General features: G+C 38.6%; 1 protein-coding gene across 2 annotated transcripts in view; it reads right to left on the bottom strand.

The window, feature by feature from the left end:
• phc2a (polyhomeotic homolog 2a) overlaps window positions 1-26,583 on the bottom strand; it is a 36,521-nt gene extending 9,938 nt beyond the window's left edge. The window contains exons 1-7 of one of the 2 annotated variants that reach the window (XM_079478696.1): window positions 26,473-26,583; window positions 11,819-12,047; window positions 8,516-8,659; window positions 6,724-6,801; window positions 6,347-6,508; window positions 3,235-3,387; window positions 2,402-2,714 (exon numbers count right to left, since the gene is read on the bottom strand). In XM_079478696.1, the coding sequence (XP_079334822.1) occupies window positions 2,402-2,714; window positions 3,235-3,387; window positions 6,347-6,508; window positions 6,724-6,801; window positions 8,516-8,659; window positions 11,819-11,983 (1,015 nt within the window). In that variant the 5' untranslated portion in view covers window positions 11,984-12,047; window positions 26,473-26,583. The remainder of the gene's footprint in view (window positions 1-2,401; window positions 2,715-3,234; window positions 3,388-6,346; window positions 6,509-6,723; window positions 6,802-8,515; window positions 8,660-11,818; window positions 12,048-26,472) is intronic. The other variant, XM_079478697.1, reaches the window with a different exon arrangement.
• Between the last annotated feature and the right edge of the window lie 1,401 nt (window positions 26,584-27,984).

Genomic DNA, 27,984 nt, shown 5'->3' with positions numbered 1-27,984 from the left:
TCCTATAGGAATATGATGTGGGGAGAAGGGGGATTAGGAATGAAGAGAGAGGGTGGGTTTCCTTTACTCATACAGACATTATTTGTCTCTAAAGGAAAGGATCTCCTAACCCCAGTCTCATTGTTCACCATAGGTGGTCAAAGAATCTCCGGGTCCGTAGTGCAATTTTGATCATAACGCTCCATGGAGGCGTAACACTTCACATCTGCAGTGGTCACTCCAAAGAAATGTCTGGACTTACTTAGGATTCTCCCCAGTTGTGTTTCAAATATTTGCTGAGGTTCGTGCTCCTGGCTATGTGCTGTTCTAGTCTAATGAATTCCTTATGAAGAAAACAAGGGCAATGGGCGGAAAAGCCATTCGTACACATACCGTTTACATTTATCGAGTGTTAGTCTTTCCATTTCCTTTCCAACGATAGCACGTTCACCGAGATGTAACATAATGACAGACCTTCTTTTCAAAGCTAGCGGCAAAAGAAGCGTGTAGATGTTAGGATAGAGAGCGCTGAGATCGAATATCATAGTGCTATTTATGGGTTCATGAAACTCAAACAAGCAAGGAGTGTGGAAAGCAAAATGTATTGATTGATGGTGTGGTGTGTACTGACACTTCACCAGTTGCGGTTGACTTTATGTGTAGAGGATCTTTGTGTATATTGGTTCTTGAACCTTTTCTTGACAGGAAACGGTCAGGAACTTACCACATGCACAGAAAACCCAACACAACAATAACACATCAGACTGCTTGTGGTTTTCATTTGTATTGGATTGGAAAAGTCTAATGAAGGTCTGGCTTGTCCTGAGCTCTGCTGCTTGCTATTACTACTGTGATGGGTGATATCCTATGAGATTGATGGACAATAAAATGGAGGAAAAGGAATAAAAATATTACCATGTAACGACAACAGAGAGTTCCATTCACACAGAATGCGTTACATTTGAAAACGAAACTCAATGTTTTAAAAAAAGCTTTTAACTTAAGATCTGAAAATGTGATTCTTATAAACATAAGACAACACAAAGAATGAAGATATCTGTATGACTCATGTAAACACAGACTAACATCGATGGAACGCAAGAATGTTGTGTGTGAAGGACAATCTTTTGTATATTATATACAAAATAGACTTGTACAGGGATGACATATTGTGTAGGGTCAACCCGGAAGTTAGCGCCACACTGGGTACCTTGACCATAAGCTTATGCATTTTTTCTTTGAAAGAACACAAAAAGATCTTTGATTAACAAAGGTTTATGACATTTACATATTTTCTTATCAAAATAATCTTCACATGTTTTGTCTATCAAATTAACATAATATTTTATAGTTTAGAAGTCTAAATACAATCGGTAGACACAAAAACCCACACAAAATCCACAATTCCGAGTGCTACTCAAGGCTACGCATATCCCATCATGGTCTGGATTATAAATAGTGCAACTTTTTGCCCAGATCTCACGAGACGTTGCAGAAAACTATCCAGTTTAAGTTAAATAATTAGTTTAGTTTAGGTTAACATCATTTGCAATAAAACCAACTAGAACACTTGGTACAAATACAGGAGATACATCATGTGAGTATTCATGTGGTCAAGTACAAGAACGCAAGTATGGATATTTGGAGAAAGCCTGGTCTCATAAGACTGAAATTTCTGCCTGGGGCAATGCAAATATGGCCGCTTGGGTGGGATGATTTCCCGTAAAGAAACTGGTTTGTCCGGCATGTAAAAATATATTTTTTGCAACATATTTTTTGTGGTCTGAAATAACTACAACATGTAAAACCACATGACTATTTAGTTTTCCTGCTCTTTTCCATCCCTCATACAATGTTAAGGTTGAGGCAGCCTCTCAAAAAAGTAAGTGGTTGGTGGGACCCCCAAAAATAGACAATGACACACACACACACACACACAAGGTACAGATATATCGGGTGCTTTACATAATTTCCTTTTAAAACATGTTAATATTACAACATTTTTAAAAAAGAAACAACTATAGTGTCAGGCAAATCAGTTTGATATTTGACTGTTGGCTGAATGGCAGGACTGCAGGGCCACACATACTCTCACTTTACAAATTGTGCAGTTGAACATGCGTAAGGCTGTGCATCTGCTTCAGTGTTAAAAGATATGCTTTCAGACCAGGGTTTGGAAAGAACAAACAGAGTCGCCTGGCACCCACAAATCTACAGAGAGCAGGTGGGCAATCGTGAGACACTGCCGTCCCATGTGCTCCTAAAAGACTGCTGCCACGGCAACCCGACCCGGGGCCAGACGTCCCTCTCACTTCAGCTCTATTCCACCCTCACTTCAGACACTCAATAGGACACTTTCACTATGTAGTCCATTTGGTTATACATACAGTATGTAGAGCCAGAGATTAACTTAATTTCTTACCTGTGCTGATGAGAGTATGGCCCGATACTGAGGTCACACTAGGACACGTGTTGAGTTCCCGCATTTGGGGTTCACTGGTTTTGTCATTGCTTCTCCCCGCCTCTGGGGACGTCTCTGTGCACCCGACTTTCCCTGCAGAGCCTTGTGGGTTTGGCTCAGCTCCAAGACTCTTCAGTCGGACCGCCGGCTGGCTGTTTGCAGGGAGCTGCGCTGATGCCCCGTGGGACGGTTTCAAACTCAGGCTCTGTAGCTGTGTCTGAGAGAGGGACGAAGCCAGCGCTCCCTGCTGGCCACGGAGCGCCAAATTCTGAACCTACGCAGACAAACATCACGGGGGGCAGATAAATAGGTTAATTTCGATTAAAGGATCCAAAGATGCTAAAAAAAGAATATATTAAATATGTTATTGTATGCGAGTTATTGTAAATTACCGTAAAAATTTAAAGTACATGATTATCTGAATTGTTCAGACTTCACATTAGCTTCTTTAGAATCAACCCATCTAAAGTTTGCTGTGTATTAAGGGCCAAATAAAAATCTGACTTTGAGTATCAATAAAACAGAAATTGACACGACGGTGACTAAAACTAAAAATGCAAGCATGGATTTTTATAAAACAGAGGTCAAACATTATACATTTTATTTGACCTAAAACATGCAAGCCCAATGTTGAATCTGGTTACTTTATACTTTTATTCATACGTTTATTCATTTATGTTCTATTTATTATAAATTATACACTATATAATATAATATATATTATTTATAAATATTAAAGTTGTGATTAAGTTATAAGGAGGACAACACTTGATTCAGATGTAAGTGAGAGTTACCTGTACACCATTGGACGGTGTGGTAATTGACAGTGCTGAGGTCTCTGGCTGGACTGTTGTGACCGATGCAGTTGGGGTAAAGATGAACTGGGAGGACAAAGGAACAGCTCGTCCAAGACTCCTGGCTACTTGCACAAGATTAGTCTGCTGTGCCTGAAAATGTAACAGCAGAAATGTTACCTGATGCATGACGCACATAATAGTTTTTATCACAAGCCCCTTGATAAATACTACAGTATGCCATCACATTCGACATCAGAGAACACTTCATAGAGCCCCTTCTGCTGTCAGTTCATACACAGCTGAAGGGGAAGATTAATGGACCTTCATTTCAAATTCTGTTAATTTAATGCAAATCAGGCCCAAAGCCGGAAAGTGTATCGGAGAAAAAAATTATGATTTGTACGTTTTAGATTGACCATCATGGGTATCAGGTCTGTGAAAGATCAGCATATTTAAATGCAAGGCTGAATCAACAAAGATGGCAGACGTGAGTGCAAAATATAGAAACACGAATGTGTCATTTCTCATATTTATTTTTCTATTCCGACAAAAAATACCATACTGTTCATTTGTGGGAAAATCTTGGATAATATTGCGTAGAGGTAATTTTACTTTTGTTGAAATATTTCCCTTACCGCAATGAGCACCGCTATAAGGGGAACCAAAAATAATCCATTTATATACAGGATTTGAAATAGGAGCAGTCCATGTTTACACAAACCCAAGACTCATGTGCTTAAATGTGTTGTGTTTATAAATGTATGGGTGTGGAGGACAGGTGGGTTTATTTTGATATACTGTGGAGACATATTTGTCCCCAGAAGTTAGCTCAATATGACAAAACATCTTCAAAAACAGGGATGTCATCTTCACCCAAAAACAATTGTTCGATCATTTACTTACCCTCAAGTGGTTCCAAATCTGTAAAAAAAGTATTTGTTTTGATGAACAAGAAGAAAGATATTTGGAAGAATGCTTGTAACCAAACAGTTCTTGGCCACTATTGACTGTCATAGTAGGACAAACTGCTTTAGAAATGTATTTATTGTGTTGAACACAAAAGAAAATATTTTGAAGTGTAGGAAAGCAAACAGTTCTGGGGCACTTTTGCTATTGTAATTTTTCCAACCTACTTTGGTAGTCAATAGAGGCCACAAACTGTTTGGTTACAAGCAGTGCTGGGCACATGCCTTTTAAAAAGTTAAAAGTTACTTCTCACAAATAATAATTGATTTAGTAACTGAGTTACATCATTATAAAAGTAACTTATTACCAGGAAATGTATCTATTGTGTTGCCTTCACAAGCCCCTTCTCAGTGCAGCTTATTTCTGCGATAACAACCAGCTGACTGTACATTATCCCTTACGTGTTCCCCGCAGCAGCATCACTGCCTCATTCCATCCATGTAAAAAACATTGCCGTGACATAAAGGCATAAAGTAAACAAACGCCCACACAGGCTGAAGCGTCACATGTTTTAATGCACAGCATGGATGTATAGTTTTTCAGCACAATGCAGTGTGGACAGGCAGCATTTGAAAAACACGTGAAAACGCTAGTGTGGTCCAAGACCGTTTAAAAATGAAAACTCGGTTTCAAAGGGAAACGTATCGACAAGGTCTCAGCTACTAATTTGGTGGCGGCATGTGAAGATGGGAGGTGCTTCATAAGATTACAATGACTTGCCACTGACGTGGAGCCTCTTTCTTCTTAGGCATAAGGAGAAGCCCCTATCTGGCGTGACTACCCCTAGGGATGGGCTACCTGTGTAACTCCACCCACAGGCCTTATCATTTGTTGGTGGCAAAGTAACAACGTTGATTTTCTGATCCACACAGTAGGTGGCGGTAAGGCACCTTAACGTTGGATGCCACCTGCCATAAAACAATAAGATAGGAAAAAGAAGAACGACTTGACTTTTCAATTAATTTTCTTGATTGTGTTTTTGGCTACAGGTGTTGTAAACTGGGGAGAAGTGACCATCATCCAAGGCTGAATTCAGAGTGCCTTTCCAGATCAAAGTGTGTAAGATATGATAGAGCACACAAAAGTGTGACGATTTAAAAACGGTAAGTGAATTCTTATTACATGTAAATGAGACGTTTTACAAACACAATTATCAAATTCAAAGTGTTTGACAGCATGTATTAGTAATTAATGGATTTACTGTTGTATACAATATATTTATATTGAGGGTTATGGATGTAACATAACTTGTAGGATTTCTGTTCATTAAAACGCACAAGCCAGAAGCAATAATAGCCCATTTCCTGTTTACCATGTCATCGACATGACTACTTTGCCACTTAACCAATGAAAAGGCATGTTATCGGAGCAACACAGGTGCCCTCCCTGGGGTAGTCATGCCTCGACAGGTGTACTTGCGCATAAGTTGCATGTTACATACACATTTGTTGTGTTTCACCATCACGAGGTAAAAGTAGTGCTTATATTTCCAGTTTGCGAAAGCTACATTTAAACCTGTTGCTCTTGCCTTCGCTCTCTGACTCGTAGGTGTACTCTGTGCGACTGTGTTTGTGTGTGAAAACCTGCCATACTCTGCCTCTGGTTGGCAAAAGATGAAAATGTACTTTACCTAAGCCAATCTTCATCAGTTATGCGGTTTCTCCCACTCTTCTCACACACACACACACACACACCAATCAAAATCAGTTATGTGTCCCACCCCAACACACAGAGCAGAGACATTTTTTTGCAGGTCCTAGTTTGGAGTTTCGATGAGAGAGCCTACAAGATGAAAATTGCTTCAGTGAGCTCAATTACATTAACCCAGCAGTCTATTGTTAGCAACGTAACACATCACTGGTTACAAACAATCTTCCAAATATATTTCTCTGCGTTCATTAGAAAAAACTAATTTATACAGATTCGAGGGTGAGTATATGATGACAGAATTTTAATTTTGGGGTGAACTGTCCCGACTGGACATTTACGATGACATATTTTGAGATGGAACGTTCAGAACATCCAAAACTAGGGTTTATGTGCCAGCGTTCACACGTTCTCAAAAAAACTGCACTAACCAAACATATCAAATGTGAACACACCCTTGAACAGCTTAATAAAGTTGCGTGTATGTGTGTCTTACCATCTGAGCGCGTAAGTACATCTGTGCTTGGCTGGCGGTGAGTGTGGGTGTGGAGGTGTTTCCCAGCAGCACAGCCTGTTGAGCAATACAGACAGGAACAGAGCTCCCGTTCTGAGCTCGACTGATCAAATGAGCTGCCGCTTGGGATGTGGCCAGATTTATCTGTTTAAACAATTACAAATGAAACAGTCAAGTTCTGCGACTGCTTAATCGAAACCACCTAGTAAAGTGATGTCAATGAAACCAAAGACATCTCTGTGTGGATGAAGCTTATAAACATGTAGAAAGCGACTGCCTTTAAGTAATGCCCAGTATCGGTTCTCTACCACTGGAGACTTGTTGAGTGAGATATCAATGTCAGGTTTAATAACACTTACAGTGGTTTGGGAAGCCACGGTCTGTTGGGATGCAGTGCCATTCTGACTGCAGCTTTGTCTTCCTGCCACTATACTAGCCTGTGGGAAATGAGTGAACGCCAGAGAGAAAGAGAGAGAGGTATTAAAAGAAGGAAAGACAGAGAGAGAGGTCACAAGTCAAACCCAACCCTCATTAATCAACAACAAAAGCACTCAACACCAAGCAAGAAAGCAGATTTCTCTTTCCCACATTCAAACTACCACAACTACAGTGCATTAAACTGTGCAGTGCTCTTAAAACACTTATCTTAGTTGGGTCTTGTTATCTTGGATCTCTTAAATCAGAAGAAATGTAATGCGCTAATTGTTTCCGAATAAAATATTTGCTGCCGGTCAATGCATTGCATCCAAGTACAAACAGCTGCAGAACCTTCATTATGGCAAACAAATCTATAAAAAAAAGTAAATCGCTCTTTGATGTTACAAAATGATTAGCCTTGGTTTTTCCCTAAGGATGTGAGTCTGCCAAGAGTAGATTTGTGTTCAACGGTGCAAAACATGCCTCCGGCCATTAAAAAAAACACACATCAGTTCTTGTCAAGGCAGAATAATGAGGCTGATGAATGCCGAGTTACTCACTACGCACTGAAAAAAAAATCTGTTGGAATAACATGAAAAAAGTATGTACATCGGTTGCACATAATAAAGTGATGTTTACTCAGCATCATTTTATGATGTTCAAGTTGGATGGTTCTTCCAAATTTATGTTTGTACAAACATGATTTATACGTGTTAACGTTTCATATTTTCATTTAACGTTGTCAACATAAGTGTTTTTAGTTCATGTGACATAACATGTTCTCTTTTATCTCTAATCAAGCTTAACAGAAAATGTTTTTAAAAACTGTAACCGCCAACAACCAAAGGCAAGCAAAGGCAAGACTTTTCTAAACAATGGTGACCACAAAACTATAACAATATAACAAACTCCTCTAAATCTAAAAGATAAATGAACATTAAACCCTAACAAGTGTTTCTCTTTACTGAAAAACACATAAAACAACACTTAAGAAAATAACGCAAAGCATGTTGGGGAATATAAATCCTCTGCCTATCTGTAACAATAGGCATTTTTCACGCTTCCAGGATTTTTGACTTCTGCATCTTTCGACGCAGGGTAAACAATGTTCCGGTTACAGCAGAGTGTCTGGATTAAATGTCTTCGTATAAACCATGTAAACGAGCATAATACCTTATTACCACCTGTTTAAAGTTAAGATCTAAATGAATATTAGCAGTACGAGTGCACAAAACAGATAAACGAACAGATATTAATTTTTATGTTTAATATAGAATAAAGTTGCAAAAAAAGACAGTACAGATAAATGTAAGTGGCTTTAAAAGACAAGCGTGCATCTTTTACAATGGAATTTAATCTTTAGGGGAAGTTGGTGACGTAGTTTCCGACTCATGTGAAAGAAGCTTATTATATGTTTACACAACACAACCCGTTTATGTAGTGCCAATATGAATGGATTAAGATAGAAATGGGGATCTTTCTCTTTGATCGCTTAAGTATTGTTTTTAAAAGCGCTAGCCGTTCACTACTAAGCTTGTGCATGCACGCTTTTTTATTAGCGTTTAATTTGAGTGATTGTGATGAAATGAAACTCCTCAAGGACAAAATACAACCTTAAAAGACAAAGGTAGACATAAAAAGAATGTCTCAGCTCGCAAATATGAACACAAGAAGAAAGATTTAAAAGTTCTTGTTTGTATATCTGTGATGTGTGTGTACTGTACGCACGCACACCTGCTGTACTGCAGCCAGGCTTAGGTGCTGCTGTTGCAGTGCTGCAGTCTGAAGCATGAGGTGTTGCTGCTGGGCTGCATACATCTGCTGCAGGTAATGTGCTGCGGCTGTGCTGGGCTGCCTGTTCAAAGCCTGCTGGATAACCTGAGTGAAGATGTTAAGGCATAATACATCAGCATATGAGTTAAAGTCTATAGGGTTATCTAGTGCCGGGCTTCTTAAAGGTTCTCTAACCCTAGTGGTCCGTGACGCGTGTCCAGGGGGTCCGCAAATTTCTGATTTCTGCAGTGCGGAAAATGCAAACAGAGCTTTTTCTATTACTCCATAGTCTCGAAACACGCAAATAACATTTGTTACATTATTGACTTACTAATAAATAATAAATTAATACCAAATCATATTTCTGTCTTGTGTTTTTAATCATCAGTGTCTTGTTTCATGTCACATGGCAGAGTGCACATGCTCTCTTTGTTCCCTCACAAACAAGTGTGCATATCGAGGGAGAAGAGTGAATCCGCATAGGCGAATATACCTCAAATAGACCCAAGTTAATATGGCTAAAAGTCACTGAGACAGGATCAAGATTTTTATTAAGTGGTAGTATAATATGACATTTCATAAAAGCATAATCCATACTGCTGATATTCATATGTGTATTAAGCCAATTTCCGCCACTGAAAAAATGAATGAAAAGGACTTTTGACTTTTTGTCTCTTAGTTCTGACTTTGTTTCGCCGCAATTCACACTTCATAACCCGTTTTCATGTCACATTTATGAGAAAAATTGCATTTTATGTCATGTAATTCTGAAAAAAAATTCTGACTTGATTAAAAAAAATAAAAGGACAAAAAATAAAGTCAGGTGTTCATTTCAACATTAAGCATCTGTTGTGCAGCACTTTATGCTATAATTAAATACATACAAGGAATTACTAGCTCATTATATTTCCTTTTGAATTAATTTTCAAATATTTAATTGTCAATGTTTGGTGTCTACCACAGTGTCTGATAATAAATGTCTATTGAAATAAAAAATCCAGAAATACTCAAACGAAACACTGATATGAGTGTGACATAGCACAACAACATGTCAATCACTTCATTTACTGTCATCATTTACTCACCCTCAAGTTGTTCCAAACCTGTATGAGTTTTTTTTGAAGAATGAGGGTAACCAAAACATTTCTTGTGCTTATTTCTTTTTAAAATAATTGAAAGTCAATGGGGACCAGAAACGGTTTGATTTCCCATATAGTTCAAAAAATTTGATTAGATTAGATTAGATTCAACTTTATTGTCATTACACATATACAAGTACAGTGTAACGAAATGTAGTTTAGGTCTAACCAGAAGTGCAGTTAGCAAGTGCAGGATATACAGTTAGAATAAATACAGAATACAATATGAGAGAATATAATACAGTGGGCATGGACTATAAAAATATTTTGCAGTAGGAATGTTCTATTTAAATATGACAGTAGGTATATACTATGAACAATATATACAGATGGCTATATACTATGAACATTAATGAACAGGTTGCTATGAACAGATAATAATTTAGACTAAAAATATCTTGTTTTGTGTTCATCAGAAGAAAGAAACTCATACAGGTTTGGAACAAATTGACGGAGAAAAAATAATGACGGTAAATTATATCAGAATTTTCATTTGGGGTGAATAATCTCTTTATTGTAATTAATTAATCTTGTAATTATAACCTTCATCATTTGAATGTAAGTGTTTTAAAGAGCTATATGACAGTTGTGCTACTGTTGATTTATGAAAGCTTTTAAGATAAATTACTTCAGGTGTAAATGATGACCCACTGTTTGTAAGTGATATTAATGTGATTTAAAATATAATATTGAAATTAAATTTAAATGTGTTTCTAAATGTACAGGTCTGAAGTGGTGAATAAGGGTGGATATTACAATGCAATAAAGCCCAATGGCAACACATTTAAGAGAACAAAATTGTAGTAAGCACTTAATCAAGTTTTAGTTCAAACAGAGAAAAAGGGGTCTCTGGCCCCAAAAAGTTTGAGAGCCCCTGATCTAGAGAACAGATAGTTCACGGCATGCATGCATGCCTGAGTCATGATATGTCATCTGTCACAGCAGCCCATAATGTGACTGCAACATTCCCTTAACTGTCCTGTAAACACGTGATCTGTACACACCGTCCATATGGGACTCACATGACAGTCAACCGCTTGACATCTGAAAATGCATTGTATTTACTGGTTGCATTACTGGAGATGGCTTGCTTTTATATTATTCTATATTACATTTTCGAACAAACATGCAGTTTGTACTACCAAAAGTGATAATATTTTTTCATATTTCCCATTAATCTCCTATGTTAGTCATTTATGTCCGCAAAGAAGCTTAGCGCGACTTTTTTGACATTTAAAATATGGGAATCGTTTCCATAATTTATGTTACATAGCTAAGGCGCCAAAAGTCACCAAGTGTCATGTGATTCAGATTTTTAACATTTCAAAATGACAGAAGAAGCCAAGCGGGTTAGGTAAACCTTTTTGTATCAAGTCTATGGGGCAAAACATAATCTAACATGGGAATGATCGAAACCTTTCAGGGCTGACATGATATCAGGTTTTCACTTCATGGTTATTGTGACAAAACTCTTAAATATTACCACAATATATTTTTTAACAAATAATCGCATCAGTCAAATTTGTCTTTCATTTAGTTTATTTTGATGTGCTAAAAAAATATTATGCTTTGTAAAATGTTTGTATTGTGGTCAACATTACTGGCATAGACCTGTTTTACCAATTGCTATACCTTCATATTCAAAGCATGAGTGAAGAATTATCCATAAATATTAATAAATGGCATTTTTAACTGTAAAAATTGGCATATTACTAGTAAAAACAAAACACACCGACTTCTAGGGTCATGGGTAATGGTTGTATAAGATAGTGCACCCCTTTTTTGTTAGGACTAACACTAGTTAAATGTGTGACAGTGATGAATGAGAGACTCCGGTTAAATAAGTACCTGCTGCTTATGGCCTGTAGATGGCACTAGTGGATAACAGTTTTAATCAACATAGTGAAGCACTTGCTGCTCAGTCTTGACAAAAAATCGAATTCATCATGTTTTGTAGCCCTTATGTATCGACCTGTCAGCACTGTGTTGTTTTAAAAGCACACCGTTTCAAAATTCACAATTATGATATGACTGTGAATGTTCTTGCTTTAGAACAAACCAAGAACATTAAGGTAAGCAATGTATGAGAGATTCATTTCTTCTGTAAATGCAAATAGGACTCCACCTGAACTGTCTGTCTGTCTGTGATTCCTCCGTAAATTGATATTTGAGGGAGCACTTGCGGTCTGCTGGAAGAGGTGGAGGTGGTGCTGATGCTGGTAGAGTTTAAGGTGGTGCTGGGGGTGGTAACACTGGCACTGGAGGCCACACTGCCCTGCTCCTTCTCCATGGGGAGCCTCCACCTGCCTGTGTCTGATCCACGGCTACTGTCAAACCTTCACGCTCCCCACCAGCTGAAACACAAACAGCAGAAACAGGAGTTGGTCACATAGTCTAAGGTTAACAAATATTTATACTGCTGTCAATGAGTCTTTCACTTGCTATTCTGAAAAGGAATTATAAGTCTGACAGCACACAAATCTGTTTTCATGTCTGAGATTGTGATACATGCTTAAAGAAAGCCTGTCTGGCCTCATCTGGTCTTTTAATTCTGTTTACAACACAAGACTGTGATTGGGTGAAGTATATGTATTTACAATTATATATATATAGAATTTGAGTCATGCCGGCATTTACATGTATTAACTTTTATCCAAAGTGACTTATAAAAGAGAAACATCACAATAATACTCACATTACCCCAATGCAAAGTACAGAAAAGAAATACATACAGAAAAATAATAAGTGCTCAAGGTTTAAGTTATCGCTAACACTTTACAATAGAGTTGTATTTGGGACATTGGTTAATGCATTAACTAACGTGAACTAGTGGTGAAAATGACTTCTACAGCCTTTATTAATCTTAGAGTTTGTTAATTTCAGCATTTACTTATAAATTATTAAAATCAAAAGTTGAAAATAACATTAGTTAAAGCTCCATGAACTAAAAATGAACATCGGTATTGACCTTTAAAACATTAATAAGGTTAACAAAAGCCTAAATTGCTCATTGTAAGTTCATGTTAGGTAATGCATTTACATATGTTCACAAATACAAACCTTATTGTGAACTGTTAAAATGTAATTCATCACAGAATTGAATTGCATGTCAAAAAAAGATAACAACAATTCTTTTATGACTCTCCTTTTCTTTATAGAAGGAACAAGTGCCAGCTAAATACAACTTTATAACAACAAGAGCTGAATAATTGCTGACAGATTTTCTATTCCTCTATTCCTTACAGAACCTCACACCTCTATTTATTTTTGCAACAGCTCCAGTATCTCTGAACAAATGTGAGTAGTTAGAAGTTGGAACAACAGACATGACATCAACATGTGAGGTATAGTGTCAGCCTTTGATCTGTCTGTGGATCTCTAAACTCACAGCAAGTCGTCAGATAAGAGTCTTAATACATTTTGAAGACTCGTTCTGAAGCATGAAAAATACTTGCTTTTTCACTGCTTTGGTCTCTTTGAAATGCATTTGACAACACTGCACTTAAAGTCAGTCGAACGTGTAACAAACTGCTTAGTACGCCAAATATGTGCAATACAAATGACGAATCAGATAACGTAAGAATAAAGTAACGACAGGCTATAAAGGCTAAAAAACTGCATTGGTATGCAAATGTGAACCGGATTTACCGTTGATTGCAAAGCAATAAAATCAAACTACGAGACTTCAAACCATCAATCCGCAAAAACAGAGTTGCAATTATACTTACTCAGATAGTCTTACAGCTTCTAGCACTACGTCACTGGATCAAACTAGCACCAACGCACATACAATCTCCTTTTTGGACCAGAACCCCTCCCATTACACATGACTGAGACCCAATAACGTCATTAAGCGAACAGACATCAAAGGCTGCTGCAGGGGGAACGGGGCGGGCTTTTTGTGTCTTGAGGGGTAGGAGGACAAAGAGTGGACAAGACCGGCCTGACCCTGCCTCCCTAACTCAGCAAAGAAACAGCTAGACCAACATCAAATCTGTTGAAACACACTGAGCCAAATGGAAGTGTGTACAGTGCGATGCACCTGCTGAAACATGTCCAAAACACGTGTGAGGTCTCCCACAAATATATGGATCTTAAATTTGAGCTGTTATGTCAAACAGCCCATTGGTGCTTTGACATGGTGTTGCACAATGGTGCTGGACGACTTGAGTTTGAGTCCGACTCGTGGGTCATTCCCCCCATCTTCCTATTACTCCCTGTCCTATCTGAAAGCTCAAACATGAAATAAAAATATTGCAATTAAACACATTCTAAGGTGTCTTTGAAGGACATATATACTGAATTGAAGGAGTTCATTTAGAGGCACAAAGAAGCCGACAAGAAAGGAGAGAGAAAAAGACGTCTTTCAGCTCCAAAGCTTTTTCTACATTGAAATACATTTGAGGAATTTGTTTTGAACCCACTCGACCTGTCATCAGATGTGGAATCCTTCAAGGACACAAAAAGCTTAATACTCTCCTCTCTCCATTACCTTGAAAAGATACTCATCCTCCATCCAGCTCTTTGTCGCTCTCTCTCTCTCATTATTTCACACCACACGGCACATCATTCCACTCAATTTGCTCTCTACCCTGCACTGAAAAACGTCTTACCAAAGCGCACAGAACACCCATTGTCATCTTCCACACAACAAATAGAATTACAGTCATTGAAAAAAAAGTCATAAAAGCCACAAGGTTAGGCCGAGGCGTAAAGGTACACAATATGTTATCAGGACATTGCAGAGGCACCATCAAATAAACCAGTGCTGAGCCTCAGGGTGAAATGACACCAGATGGATGAGACCCTCAATCTGTGCCTGTCTGGACAGGTTAGAGCCAGGTTCAACCAGCCTGATAGTATCACAGCAACACACCCATCAAAAGATGTTGAGCAACTGCTAAAACCAGCTGTGTGTCTCGTCATTCAGTTGTCATGGACGTACAGTTTTGAATGAAGATAATTTATTATAATCCTTATAAGCATTGCTCGTATGTGTATTTGAAAAGCTGACCTGAAATCATTTGGGGAAGAAAGTCATCCAACGGCAATGTGAAAGACTGGCAGTATAGCAAGACACATGAAACTGTAATAAAAAATATTTTTTATTATTTTGACCTGTTTCTCCCGTTTTTCTGCAATTAAAGCAAATAGAAACAATAGTTTATTTGACATTTGGGAGAAATACTGTTAGTTGTTCACAGAGTAAAACAAAAAATACCATTTTACCTATAAATAGTGAACTTTGAAAGTAATTTGAAGTATCTGTAGGCTATATATTATTTTGCTTTACAGACTTACTGTTGAATTTTGTTCAAATGTGGAATTTCAACTCTTTAAAACCTTAAATTAAACCCAACATGCATCTCATTCTCACCAAAAATAGTTAAACCGCTAGCGGTTTCACTATTTTTGGTGAGAATGAGATGGCTAGTTAAACCAACTCGCTCGCAGGATATTAGCTCGCGGCATACTTACTGTCAGTTTAAACACTTTTGACCAATTGTAAAACTAAATAAAAGCAATAAGGAGCTCCACAGATCAGACAGTGTCGATATCAACAGTGTCCATGCAATCAGCTTCTATGATATCTGCACAAAAACGCACCTGACTCATAAAGATTACACACTAGATAAAGACCTTGACAAAACATGTTCGCTTAACAACGGGCCTGTTGAGCTTAACCCAGAGCTTTTCATAAATCAGAGGTGACAAGATCTAAAAGAAGAGAGAAATAACAAGAGCCGACGAATGAAAGGAGGGAGTCACTGGTCATATGTTCCTGAGTCGACAGAAATCAATGCCCAGTAACAGGTCAGGATATTTCTTTTATTTGTCTCAAACCCATGAAAGTAATCATCAGAGCAATGCTATACAATAGTAAAAAACAAATTTCTTTAATAGTTAACCACTTTTTCACCATGAGAGAGGTTTCTTGACTTTGACAAATGGTTGATGAATCCAGCCAGAACTCTGTCTTCTCTGGTATCCATCATTCTCCATGTTAGCATATTCCCTCTATTTGGTGACCAGGCAGAGAGATTTGTGACACAAATTTCCTTAAGATCCACCATAAAACTGCCAGCTTTGTCTCTACGGCACATCATTGCTCTGCTGAGAAAGCATGAAATATGACCCCCAGTATCGCTAAATGAGAAACCCAATTGGGGGCTGGGGGTCCGGCGGCAAAGACGAGTGTTTTTTACTGTAGATTGAGTGACATGCGATCGCATATTTATTGTGTTGGGGTCTTTTATCATTTCCGGGAAGATGGAATTTTGCATATGCAAATATCCAGTTGGTGGAAGAATCCAGGTGGCCTGATTTCATGTCCTTCACGTACGGTGAATTGATTTGAAAATACTCTGAATATAGTGCTACTTACCAAAGAGGAATGAACAACCACGTTGCTTCATTTATTTCCCATTGATTTGGTGCTTCTGTGCAAAGCTTTGTTTTGATTCCACCATTAACATATAAATTAGGTGCTCGCAGAGCCAGATAAATTGCCGAATTTAAAAGGAGAGTAAAAAAGCTATTTTGCTGTTTTTGATTCAGGCCAATGCACACAAACTGAATGAGTATCATTTGGAGTCCAAGCGTGAAATAACCTGAATATAAACATCATGTTTCCTGGAAATAATAACACAAGCCTCCTAATCGCAAGAGGAAACATACCGTAATATGATGTATCAACCGTATATTTGTACAATTTGCTTTAAAGTATTTAAAAAGCGCTCTGAAAGGACATTGTTCAGATAATAGTTCAATGTAGTCAGATTTAAGATTATCATGACATATTCATGCTGCTGATGATAAACTAAAGCTTTGCATTTCAAGGTAATACAATGCGATGACTGGCTTGTCTATAGCTTAGAGTTGTTCACACACCAGGACGATAAATCTCCGTCTCCCTTTCGAAAGAGTGAGACCTTTACAGGCTTTGTCTGGGTGTAAAAAGACTGCAGCCAGCAGCACACGTGGCTCTCGCTGTGCAAACTCCCAGAGCTGTAAAGTTACATTACCACAGGGAAAGAATCAAATACACGCATGCCATAGAGACCGCTCAGTTTACAGAGCACCTCAAAGCTCGCAGTCTTAAATGTGTTACCCACAGAGTGTAAAGATAATTTCTTGAATTTGTATTTCAAAAGCAAAACTAGAAACCGTTGTGTATCATTTCTGTACCATTCGGATCAACGAACAGAACTACAAATATTTTTCCTTTTGTTTGGCTTTGGTTAACCAAACTAATAATTTCAGAATCAGAAGAGCATTATTGCCAAGTGTGCTTGCACACACAAGGGATTTTCTTTGGTGTTGGAAGCTAGTACAGACATTCAACACAATGACAATACAAAGATAATAAGATTTGTGTATAATATAAATGTATTTTTTCAGACCTCAAATATTGCAGAGCATCTTTTCTGTTATTTTGGTCTGTTTCTCTAGTTTTAATTTTCTGCTAATAAATGCAAGAAGAATTTTTATTTTTATTTGGGAGAAATATTGTAGTAGTTCACAGAATAAAACAAAAATAATAATTTAACCTAAACACATACATATAAATAGTAAATTCTTAAAAACAAAAAATGATCTCTTATTTTTTCTGTGGCTGTAGTTATTATCTCTACATGTTAAGCAAGAACTTTACCATTGACATTGACGTTGTCGTTTTATCCAAATACTGGTTAAGATAAATTCCTTTCAGTGTCCTTTCTCAAAACAAATGGTGACTGATCGTTTTTCAGACAGACATATTTGCATACACAGCTAAACACCTGAGCAAACCTTGTTTTGTGAAACACAGCCACCTGTCATATCACAGTACTTAAGCATGAATCTTTAAGACACGAGCAAACAGAGAAGAGATGACAGATTTTACACGTAACTGAAGACCACACAGTAAAACAGCCTCTCTGAAATTCAGTTTTAAGATGGAACCCAGAATGCACAGTTGTTAAGCTTTGATGTTTTGTAAGAAGAGTGTAGATGTAACATTCAAGAATCGTAGAATCTTATGAAACCTGTACATTTTTTAAAGGTATTTTCACGATTGATTAATGCCCCCAAGATAAATGTGTGTCTCTCTTCAGTGAGGTATGCATGGATATCATTTGAGTGCTTTTCCACCATCGCGCCGAACCGTTCTAAGCAAAGTCTGTAACGGTTAAAGTTATGTTTCCAAGTGAGTCTGGTTTGACACGGCACGATTACAAACGTTTCTCGGCCCGGGATTTTCAGCAGGCTTGTCTAACCGTGCTAATGAATGCGCGCAGATGTGTTATAGCTTAAATTATTATTACAAATTTTGTTATCAGCCCTGCGGTGGAAAATGAAAACATTTTATGGGTGGCATGGATCGGCACGGAGTGGAACGATTAAGCAATGACAACAATTTGGCGCGATGGTGCTCATTGTGGTATTTTGACACACCTGTTTTATTGCATTAACAACATTTTAAGTCCCAGTGAAATAAAAAATGACAATTCTGATATTTTCACGAAATATTGCAGCGTTTATAGTAAATAGCTTATCAATGTGGGTCATTTTCTTTTTTAAATGAAGTACCCTCATAATCTTCAGATAAAATCTGAAAATGCACTTCGGCCCAGAAATGACTATCCATCTAAAATAACGTAAACTAGACGGCTAGGCCAGGGCATCCGTTAACTCTTGCCCTTCAACTGTCAGCTGCCAGTTTCATTTCAAAATCAATGCAACAGGGCAATTCCAACGTTATGGACGTGACATTTCATGTTATGGGCGTTACATAAAAACCTCAGAGAATGCTTTACAAATTTGAAGAGAGATATCACATGGGTATTTGAACCACCAAATGTTAATATCTGTGCAGTTACCATAGAAAAAACGTATTTTTCAGTGAATCTCAGTGAAAAACGCAACCCAAAAACGCAAGCTAATTTTCTCCTTAGGAATTATTTTTCACTCGGAAATGTGTCAGAATATGGAAGTAAAAACGATCGCAACTTTCATTCACAGGGACTCTGGAAATATTTCCAAAACTACATCCACCTGACCTGTAAGCATTCACATTTACATTTTGTCATTTAGCAGACGCTTTTATCTAAAGCGACTTACAAAAGAGTTCGGGGAGCAATAAGCGATATGTCATAAAAGAGCAATAGTATTTTTGCTGTTGTTATTTTCTCATTTGTCTGTCATGTATTCACATAACAGGTGTGTTTTAAGTAGTTTTTTGAAGGTTGTGAGAGATGTGGTTGATCGGACCGCGTTAGGAAGAATGTTCCACCAGGAAGATTTTGTGAAGGAGAATGAGAGGGAAAGCGATTTAATGCCATTATGAGAAAGTATTACAAGGCGCCACTCGTTTGCTGAACGCAGGGTGCTTGATGGGGTGTAGGAGTGTAGTAGGGTGTGAAAGTATGCCGGTGCAGATCCAGTGATAGTCCTGTAGACATCAGTGACTTAAATCTGATCCGGGCTTCAACCGGTAGCCAGTGGAGAGAGATGAAAAGGGGTGTCACATGAGCCCTTTTGGGCTATTGGAAAAAGTGGCGTGCTGCTGCATTTTGAACCAGCTGAAGTGGTTTGATAGCCTTTGCAGAAAGACCAGCAAGGAGAGCCTTGCAGTAGTCCAACCTTGAGATTACCAGGGCCTGGACAAGGAGTTGTGCCGCATGCTAAGTGAGGTAGGGTCTAACCTTTCGAATGTTGAATAAAGCATATCGACGAGATTGCGTTGTCTTTGCAATGTGATCATTGAAGGACAGCTGTTCATCAAATATGACTCAGAGGTTCCTGGCTGATTCGGAGGGAGTGATTGTGTAATTGTCAAGTTGATCGTGTTGGACCGTGGGGTGTGCCGGAAGCACGAGTAGTTCTGTCTTGGCCAGGTCCAGCTGGAGGTGATGCTCTTTCATCCAAGCTGAGATGTCATCTAGGCAGGCTGTTATGCGAGCTGCTACAGTGGTATCGTCTGGGTTAAACGAGCTGTAGATCTGGGTGTCGTCAGCATTACAGTGATACGAGAAGCTGTGTGCCCGTATGATGGGTCCTAAGAATGCCATGTAAATGGAAAAAAGCAGCGGTCCAAGCACCGATCCCTGAGGGACCCCAGTGATCATGTGGTGAGCAGTGGACAGCAAACCCCTCCATGACAAGGTAAGCATGCCAAATCTGACAAAAAATGCAACCATGTTCCATGCAACCAAAGCAATGTTTTATGTCCTTCTTTAGGTTCATTTTGCAATATAGCGACCAGCTGACTGTATGTTCTCCTTCACATACTGTACAAATAATATAGAAACAAATAAGCGATATATGCTTTTTTCCTGTTTGCTGCGAGTTTGCTGAGAGTTTACTGAGAGCGCGTGGTTTCAACGGGAGCTCTTTCAAATATAATAATTCTTGTTACATCTTGAAGAATTGTGTCTTAAATTGTTATTAAGCGAGAGTGAAACCTATCCTTAAGTATAGCATAAACAAATATCGTTGTTAAACGTACTGATAAATTATTTGTATCGGATCATTCTGTGTTAGCCCTTATGCGCATCGCCCACAGCGAGGATTATCGTATCAGGACCGCTGCCTACCTACCGACGAGGGAATGATAAATTCAGTAGACTTTTTTCGCTTAATCAATGGTTGATGTCATGGTGTATTGAACAGAAGCTGCTCTTTGTAAATAATTTTGATCTGTTTTGGGAGCGACCTAGGCTCTTCTGCCCCGACGGCCTGCACCCCAGCAGCATCGGAGCGGCTCTCCTGTCCGACAACATCTCGAAGGCGCTACGCACCGGTTGACTATGTCTCCCTCAGGTAAGTCTCCCTCAGGTAAGTCAAACCTTTAACCATAGTATGTGCGCCTCAACTGCTATAAATGTTACTGCTTCCAAATATATAGAGACTATATGTGTCCCCCGAATAATACTACAAAGTAATTTTTAAAGTAATTTTGGCAAAAGTCAGAGAAAAAATCTGATCGTGATTAAACCTGAAGACAATGTAATAAACAACCAAAACCAATTTATAAAGTTCGGCCTACTTAATATTAGATCACTAAATTCAAAGGCAGTAATTGTAAATGAAATGATCACGGACAACAGTTTTGATATACTCTGTCTTACCGAGACCTGGCTTAAACCAAATGATTATTTCGGCCTAAATGAGTGTACCCCACCAAGTTACTGTTATATGCATGAGCCACGTCCGGTTGGTCGGGGTGGCGGCGTCGCTACAATATTAAGAAACTTTCTTACTGTATCTCAGAGAACAGAGCATAAATTTAAATCATTTGAAGTGCTTGCGTTGAACATAATTATTACTAACAAAAGTAAAAAACCATTGCTTTCTTTTACATTGGCTACGGTGTATAGACCCCCTGCTCCCTATACTGATTTTCTGAAAGAGTTTGCGGACTTCCAATCGGACCTATTGGTTAACGTTGATAAAATACTAATTGTCTGAGATTTTAATATCCACGTAGATAGCGCTAACGATGCATTAGCACTGGCGTTTACAGAACTACTACAATCTTTTGGGGTAATACAACGCATTGAAGGACCCACTCATCGATTTAATCATACACTAGACCTGATTATATCTCAAGGAGCCGATCTAACCAATATAGATATTATGCCTCAAAGCGACGATGTCACCGATCACTATCTTATAACGGGTACTTTGCGCACGTCAGGAATCAGCCCTTTAATTCGTTATCGACAGGGTAGAACAATCACCTCCGCTACTAAAGATAGCTTCGCAAAGAGCTTGCCAGATCTGACTCCTTTAATAACCATACCAATAAATAAAGAATCGCTCGATGTCATGACCAGGAAATTGGGTACTATTTTCTCAAATACATTAGAAGCTGTTGCACCTACGAAGTCAAAAAAGATTAATGAGAAAAATATTGCACCATGGTACAACAGCACCACTCGCGCCCTTAAAAGAGAAACTCGCAAACTAGAGCGCAAATGGATAAAATCGCAATTAGAAGTCTTTAAAATGGCGTGGAAAGAGAGTGCAAATTGTTATAAAAAGGCACTAAAAGCAGCAAAGGCTGAGCTTTTCTTGCTTACTAGACCCCATACCAACTAAATTATTAAAAGAGTTACTACCTGTTGCAATTGAGCCCATTTACAACATTATCAACTCGTCAATTAATCTAGGCCATGTCCCAGGACCCTTTAAGATGGCCGTCATTAAGCCTCTAATCAAGAAACCAAACTTAGATCCAAATGAACTTGGAAACTATTGACCGATTTCAAATCTCCCATACCTGTCTAAAATACTAGAAAAAGTAGTGTGCACTCAGTTGTGCTCTTTCTTACAAAATAACAACATGCACGAAAAATTTCAGTCAGGCTTTAGAACGCATCATAGCACTGAAACTGCGCTTGTTAAAATCACAAACGACCTGCTTATAGCATCAGATAAAGGTAACATCTCACTCCTGGTCCTGCTTGACCTTAGTGCTGCGTTCGATACCGTAGACCATAACATACTTCTAGATCGCTTACACAATTATACCGGTATTGAGGGACAGGCACTACAATGGTTTAGATCGTACTTGTCAGACAGACATCAATTTGTCCATTTAAATGGGGAATCCTCCAATCTAAGTAAATTATGGATTACCTCAGGGATCGGTTCTTGGACCCGTGCTGTTGTCGATATACATGCTTCCCCTCGGAAACATTATTAAAAAACATGGAATTAGCTTCCATTGCTATGCAGGTGATACTCAGCTATATATCTCATCAAGACCAGATGATTCCTCCCAGCTATCCAAATTGGCAGAGTGCATTGAAGATATACAAGATTGGATGACCTGTAATTTCCTTCTTTTAAATTCTAATAAAACAGAAATATTACTTATCGGACCAAAGCAAACCAAATATTTCTGATTATAAACTGCAAGTTGAAGGATGTACTGTTACTCCAACAAATACAGTAAAAGATCTAGGCGTTATAGTAGACAGCAACCTGTCATTTCGAAATCACATCTCAAATGTCACAAAAACAGCCTTTTTCCGCCTAAGAAATGTTGCCAAGTTACGAAATATTCTGTGTGTTGCTGACGCGGAGAAACTTATTCATGCATTTATGACCTCAAGACTTGACTACTGTAATGCGCTACTTAGTTGTTGTCCTGCATCATCAATAAACAAACTACAGTTAGTTCAGAACGCAGCTGCCAGAGTTCTAACCAGGACCAGAAAATACGATCACATAACCCCAATTTTATCAACCCTTCACTGGCTACCCATTAAGTATCGTATTGACTTTAAAGTTCTTTTAATCACTTATAAAGCCTTAAAGGGTTTAGCCCCTACCTACCTTACAGAGCTTCTATCACACTACAACCCATCACGCTCTCCAAGATCTCAAAACGCACAACTTTTGATAACACCTAGAATAACTAAATCCACCAAATGGGGTCGAGCTTTCTCATACGTAGCACCTAAACTCTGGAATAGCCTTCCTGATATTATTCGAGGATCAGACACACTTGCCCAATTTAAATCTAGATTAAAGACACATCTTTACAGCCAAGCATTCACTTAATGCAAAATATGCTAAATAAACCACCAGGAGATGCTGACATTAGATATTATTTACTAGAATAATTGGATTTATTATATAAAACACCATGTAGTGAGTTTTACCCTTTCTTGGGTTTTTCGTTTTTCCCCTGTAAAGCTGCTTTGGAACAATGCAAATTGTGAAAGGCGCTATATAAATAAAATTGAATTGAATTGAACAAATCTAAAATGAGAAAGTAAGTCTGAAGTGTTGAACGTCAGGGGTTACTGCCCTTACTGATGAGGAACCAAATCATTAATGCCCTAAGCTTTGGGCCTTCAAAATAAAAGGAAAGAAAGAAAGAAAGAAAGAAAGAAAGAAAGAAAGAAAGAAAGAAAGAAAGAAAGAAAGAAAAGGGAGATTTATGTCAAGCAGCTGTGTGGCTGTCGGCTCCTGAGCAGGCGAAGTGAGTGAGTGAGAGAGGAGTGGATGACAGAAAACACCTGGTCATGGAGCAGAGAATCACTTTCATCTGCCCATGCAGCAGTTGAGAGAGAGTGAGAGAGAGAGAGAGATGTCTACACTCACTTCATAACAATCTCCAGCAGTTACTAGTATACAGGCTGTCAGCAGCTCTCACACATTCTCATTCAGACGCTGGTCTGTTTTACACTTAAACTACTGCTGACTCTGCCAAAATAAAAGACCTGTGCTCAAAAACAACTATTGAACATTTCCAGCCACATGTTTAATCTAAAAGGGGCACGTTGTCACACTGCATTTTAAGGTGAAATGTTTACACAATGAATAATGTATGAACAAATTTGAAGTCTTGTGAGAGCTAGCCACACATTGAAATACACTGAAAAATAAATCCAAAACACAGCTTGAACAAAATACAGCTTACAGCCTATAGCTTGATCTATATCAACCTTCTGACCATATTGAAAATGAGGTTTGCAGCGACAGCCCTCAACTTGATTAATGACATTGGATGGTTTTTGACTTTTGAATTCCCAAAATGGACAAAACATGTCATTCTGACTTCAGGACAGTGAGGAGATGAAGCACTGTTCACATTTCTAAGCTTCAGATAAGCATCAGAAACGGTCAAAAATGAAAGATAGACCCCAGATATATCGTCTGTTTTGAGTTTGCGTAAATGGTAGAGTCACACGGCAGAGCACATCATCAGCCGTGATAGAAGAACGAGTCGGTGAACGCTGAGGTATACGCGTTCATTCTTGTGGTCTGCGTCTCATCTTCACGAGAGATCAGACAGCGGAACATCTCCACTCATCTGTTACCACTTCTCGCAGCTTTCATCGTTGAAGATGGATCGTACCATGAGATGCGGTCTAATGCGTAGTTCCAACTCCTGTATATCTCATTTCAGATTGCTTCATGTGCTCCACATGAGCCCCAGAGGAACCATGTACGGTATTCCTTAAAATGAATTTCTACTTAAAAATAAAATCTATCGTTTTTAGTGTTGTGTAAACTGTGTGCTTTGAATGTAAAGTATCAGTCAAGAGTTTATACTCACTAACTCGTTCTTTATTAATCCTCTTTCCACATTTTAGAATAATAGTTGACTCATTAAAACACTGAAACAACAAATGTAATTATCATGTAAAGATGCTTGATACAGATTTGTTTTCTTGACCAGAAGGCTTGACCAGACTTAAGGCCGTGCAAGTGGGAACAGTACCAAAGACACTCAGCAAGCGTCTAACCATTTAAAACAGAAAGCCACAGACACATAAAGAAGATATTGTTCCTCAAATACCAGACCTTGAGAAATTTTATAAATAAAGGAAGACCTTGAGCGTAATCGTTTCATTCTATCTCCACTCACGTATATCAATGCCTGTGCTAGAATCTACACACACCTGATGCACTGCTTTCAATGAGCCCCTCATTTGCTGAGCCATGTTTGATGGATTATAAGAGTGACCTGAGGGTGAGGGTGATGTACTCTGGCTCATTGTGAGGCCCACGGCACAGGAAAGGCTAGCGTAAAACATGAGGGTCTTACTCTTAATTAATATATAGAGGTGACCTGCCCATTGGCGCCTTGGGTTGGGAACCAACCAACAAGCCTTGCTTGATTCCCAGAGAAAATCTCTTGCAATAACATGAAAGTAACCGTACTGAATAACCTAAATCCTAGTACCTAGTATCAAAAAAGGAGAAAACACCAAATAAACAAATTACAGATTAATTTGATAGCATTATTTATTTTACTATAATATTGTTAAAGGCCTTTCACATTATAACTATAAGAAATAACGTTTTACAAATCGTTCTTAATTCAGGAGTATAGCTGGGTTCACACCATAACCTAAACGATAAAGATACAGAGAACTGTGTCATTAAGTGCCATTTATAATACACAAAAAGTGAATTAAAATGAAAAGAAAGAGAGTCACATCTGTAAAATCCATTTCGCATAATAACAATAATCTAAAAAATTTCCCACAAAAATAACAATATGATCACAGTCCAGAATTTTAGTGTCTAGTGAGGAGCCTTCACATTCATACAGGTTGACATTGGCACACAACATGCAAGTGTCACTCCTCCTTGACTTTGTTTACAGAGCATTGGGTCAAACTGATGTTTACAGGAAGAGTGCAGATGGTCATGTCTAAGAGGCGGTAAGTTAAATGCATCGCATCATCACTTCCTCTCCGGCTGTCACTTAGTCCAATAGCGCAGCACTCTGCTGTCCGGGAATGCATTGTCTCCATTCGGTCTAAAAGCCTCTTGTGTACACGTGTCCTGAGCAAACTCATCGATAATCCTTTAAAACGTCTCAGATCATGCCACACGTCCACATTAATCATTCTCGTTCAGCTTCGGCTGAACTAATCTGTCAGTCTCTTGGTTACAATGATTAATGTTATAGTTGACAATATCTAGGCAGGGTCTTAAATTCCTAACGCCCACCTAGATAATGTCTGTCAAGCTGTCTGTGTGTCTCTCGCTAAGCTTAATGATAGTAACTGTACTGAAACGAAGTGTAGTGATAACATGTGGTGGAATTCTCCCAAGTAAACACTGTCTCATTGTGCTTAGACTACACGCTCGATTTAACATATAGACACACTCAGACAACACATACTGCTGCTAGAACACACTAAACATTCAATGTCCAGTCACACACACATAAGAGAGCATGTGTACAAATAAAAGCAGGGCTTCTTCATAAAGTGCCATTTACAGTCACATGTAAAACATCTTTATAAAGCTCTCTTTACGTACCGTTGGCACAGGCCTCGTCTCATTCTTCAACTTCGACTGCTTGTTTCTTTGCTGATATCCTACACCATGTCTGAGGTCTCCTCTATCCGACAGGCACAGACTACACCAAGCACAGAGGTGGAAGAAAATACAGCATGAATTAGCATTCCTAAAGCAATCACGTGGCTAAATTTAACCAATAGGCTGCCTCAGATTTAGTACAATCCACCCCTCGCTCCTCCCGCTTCTCTCTTGTTTCACTCTCTCACAGAATCTCTTTGACAGGGCTGTGATATACAGAGAGTCGACGGTACATCCACAGGGATGCCAGAATTAGGAACTCGCTTTATATATTCAAGAGGGAATTAATAGGTGTTTAAGAAATGAATTCATTAAATTAGATGCCGTTACTGTCAATGGACTGTAACTTTGTGATTGGATATGCAAAGATGTTGCAGCACGGGGTATAACACAGTCATGTCCTGTCAAAGTTAAGACTTTTTTGTAAATGTATTTTATTGAAAACATATGGCTTCGTGATCTGATACAGTATACGGTGGAAAAAGGTCAAAGAGCGATTTCGGCAAAAAGAGGGTTTTTAACCCAGTTCTCCATCATCTGAGATAAACACACTTTATAGCTTACAGAACCAATGGAGTCACTGTTTAAAATGGTGTCACTCTTACCATTTTTCTATTCAAATCAGGTGCTGGTCATCATTTATTCACCTCCACGTCATTCAAACTGTATGAATTACTTTCCTCTGCAGAACACAAAATAAGTTATTTGGAAGAACTTTTGGTTAACCAAACAACATTGGCCCCCATCGACTTTAATTGTATGGACACAGAACTCCTCAGACATTTCTCAAAATGTCTTCTTTTCTGTTCCACATTAGAAATCATACGGGTTTTGAATGACGTGGAGGTGAATAGATAATGATAGAACCGCCTTGTTGGTAGAAACTATTTGCACTAACACTGCGCTGAAACTCTTGTTCTCTACCCACAAAAAAGTGCAAAGTAATGAGCTAAACAGCTAAATGCACCAATCGATGGAAAAAGAGGGTGAGGGATGACTCTTGCACTAACAACATGCAAAGTCTCTGCGTCTCATTACAATAAGAGGAAGGGGGTAAAATCCGCTCGGCTGCCTGACTTTACAAGCCCACCTCAACAAAGCACGTCTGAATGTTGTACACCTAAACTACATGATTGCTCTGGAGCTGCCCGTCTCGCACAAGGGAGACTCAAATATCACAGTTAGGTTTTCAAGTGTAGCATGAGGCAATAAACTGTTTGTTAAACAGGATGCTTGGATACTACAGGCTGTTAAGCGATGTGCTCTGTAATAGTTTGGGACACACAGGTGCATAAGCAGCGTCGATGTCATTAAACAGGTCAGAGGACAGCGAGGAAAAAAAAGGCCCTGACTGTGTTATTCTCTGCTGTGATAATACGTTCCTTATGCTTCTGTTTGTGGGTGTGTGCGAGAGGACCATTATGTTATAATAGGCCTTTATAGTGCTTAACA

This window comes from Barbatula barbatula (genome assembly GCF_947034865.1).
Source record: "Barbatula barbatula genome assembly, chromosome: 17".
Lineage (NCBI taxonomy): Eukaryota > Metazoa > Chordata > Actinopteri > Cypriniformes > Nemacheilidae > Barbatula > Barbatula barbatula.
Note: the sequence above shows the minus strand (reverse complement) of the source record. Positions and strands in the feature narration are given on the sequence as shown.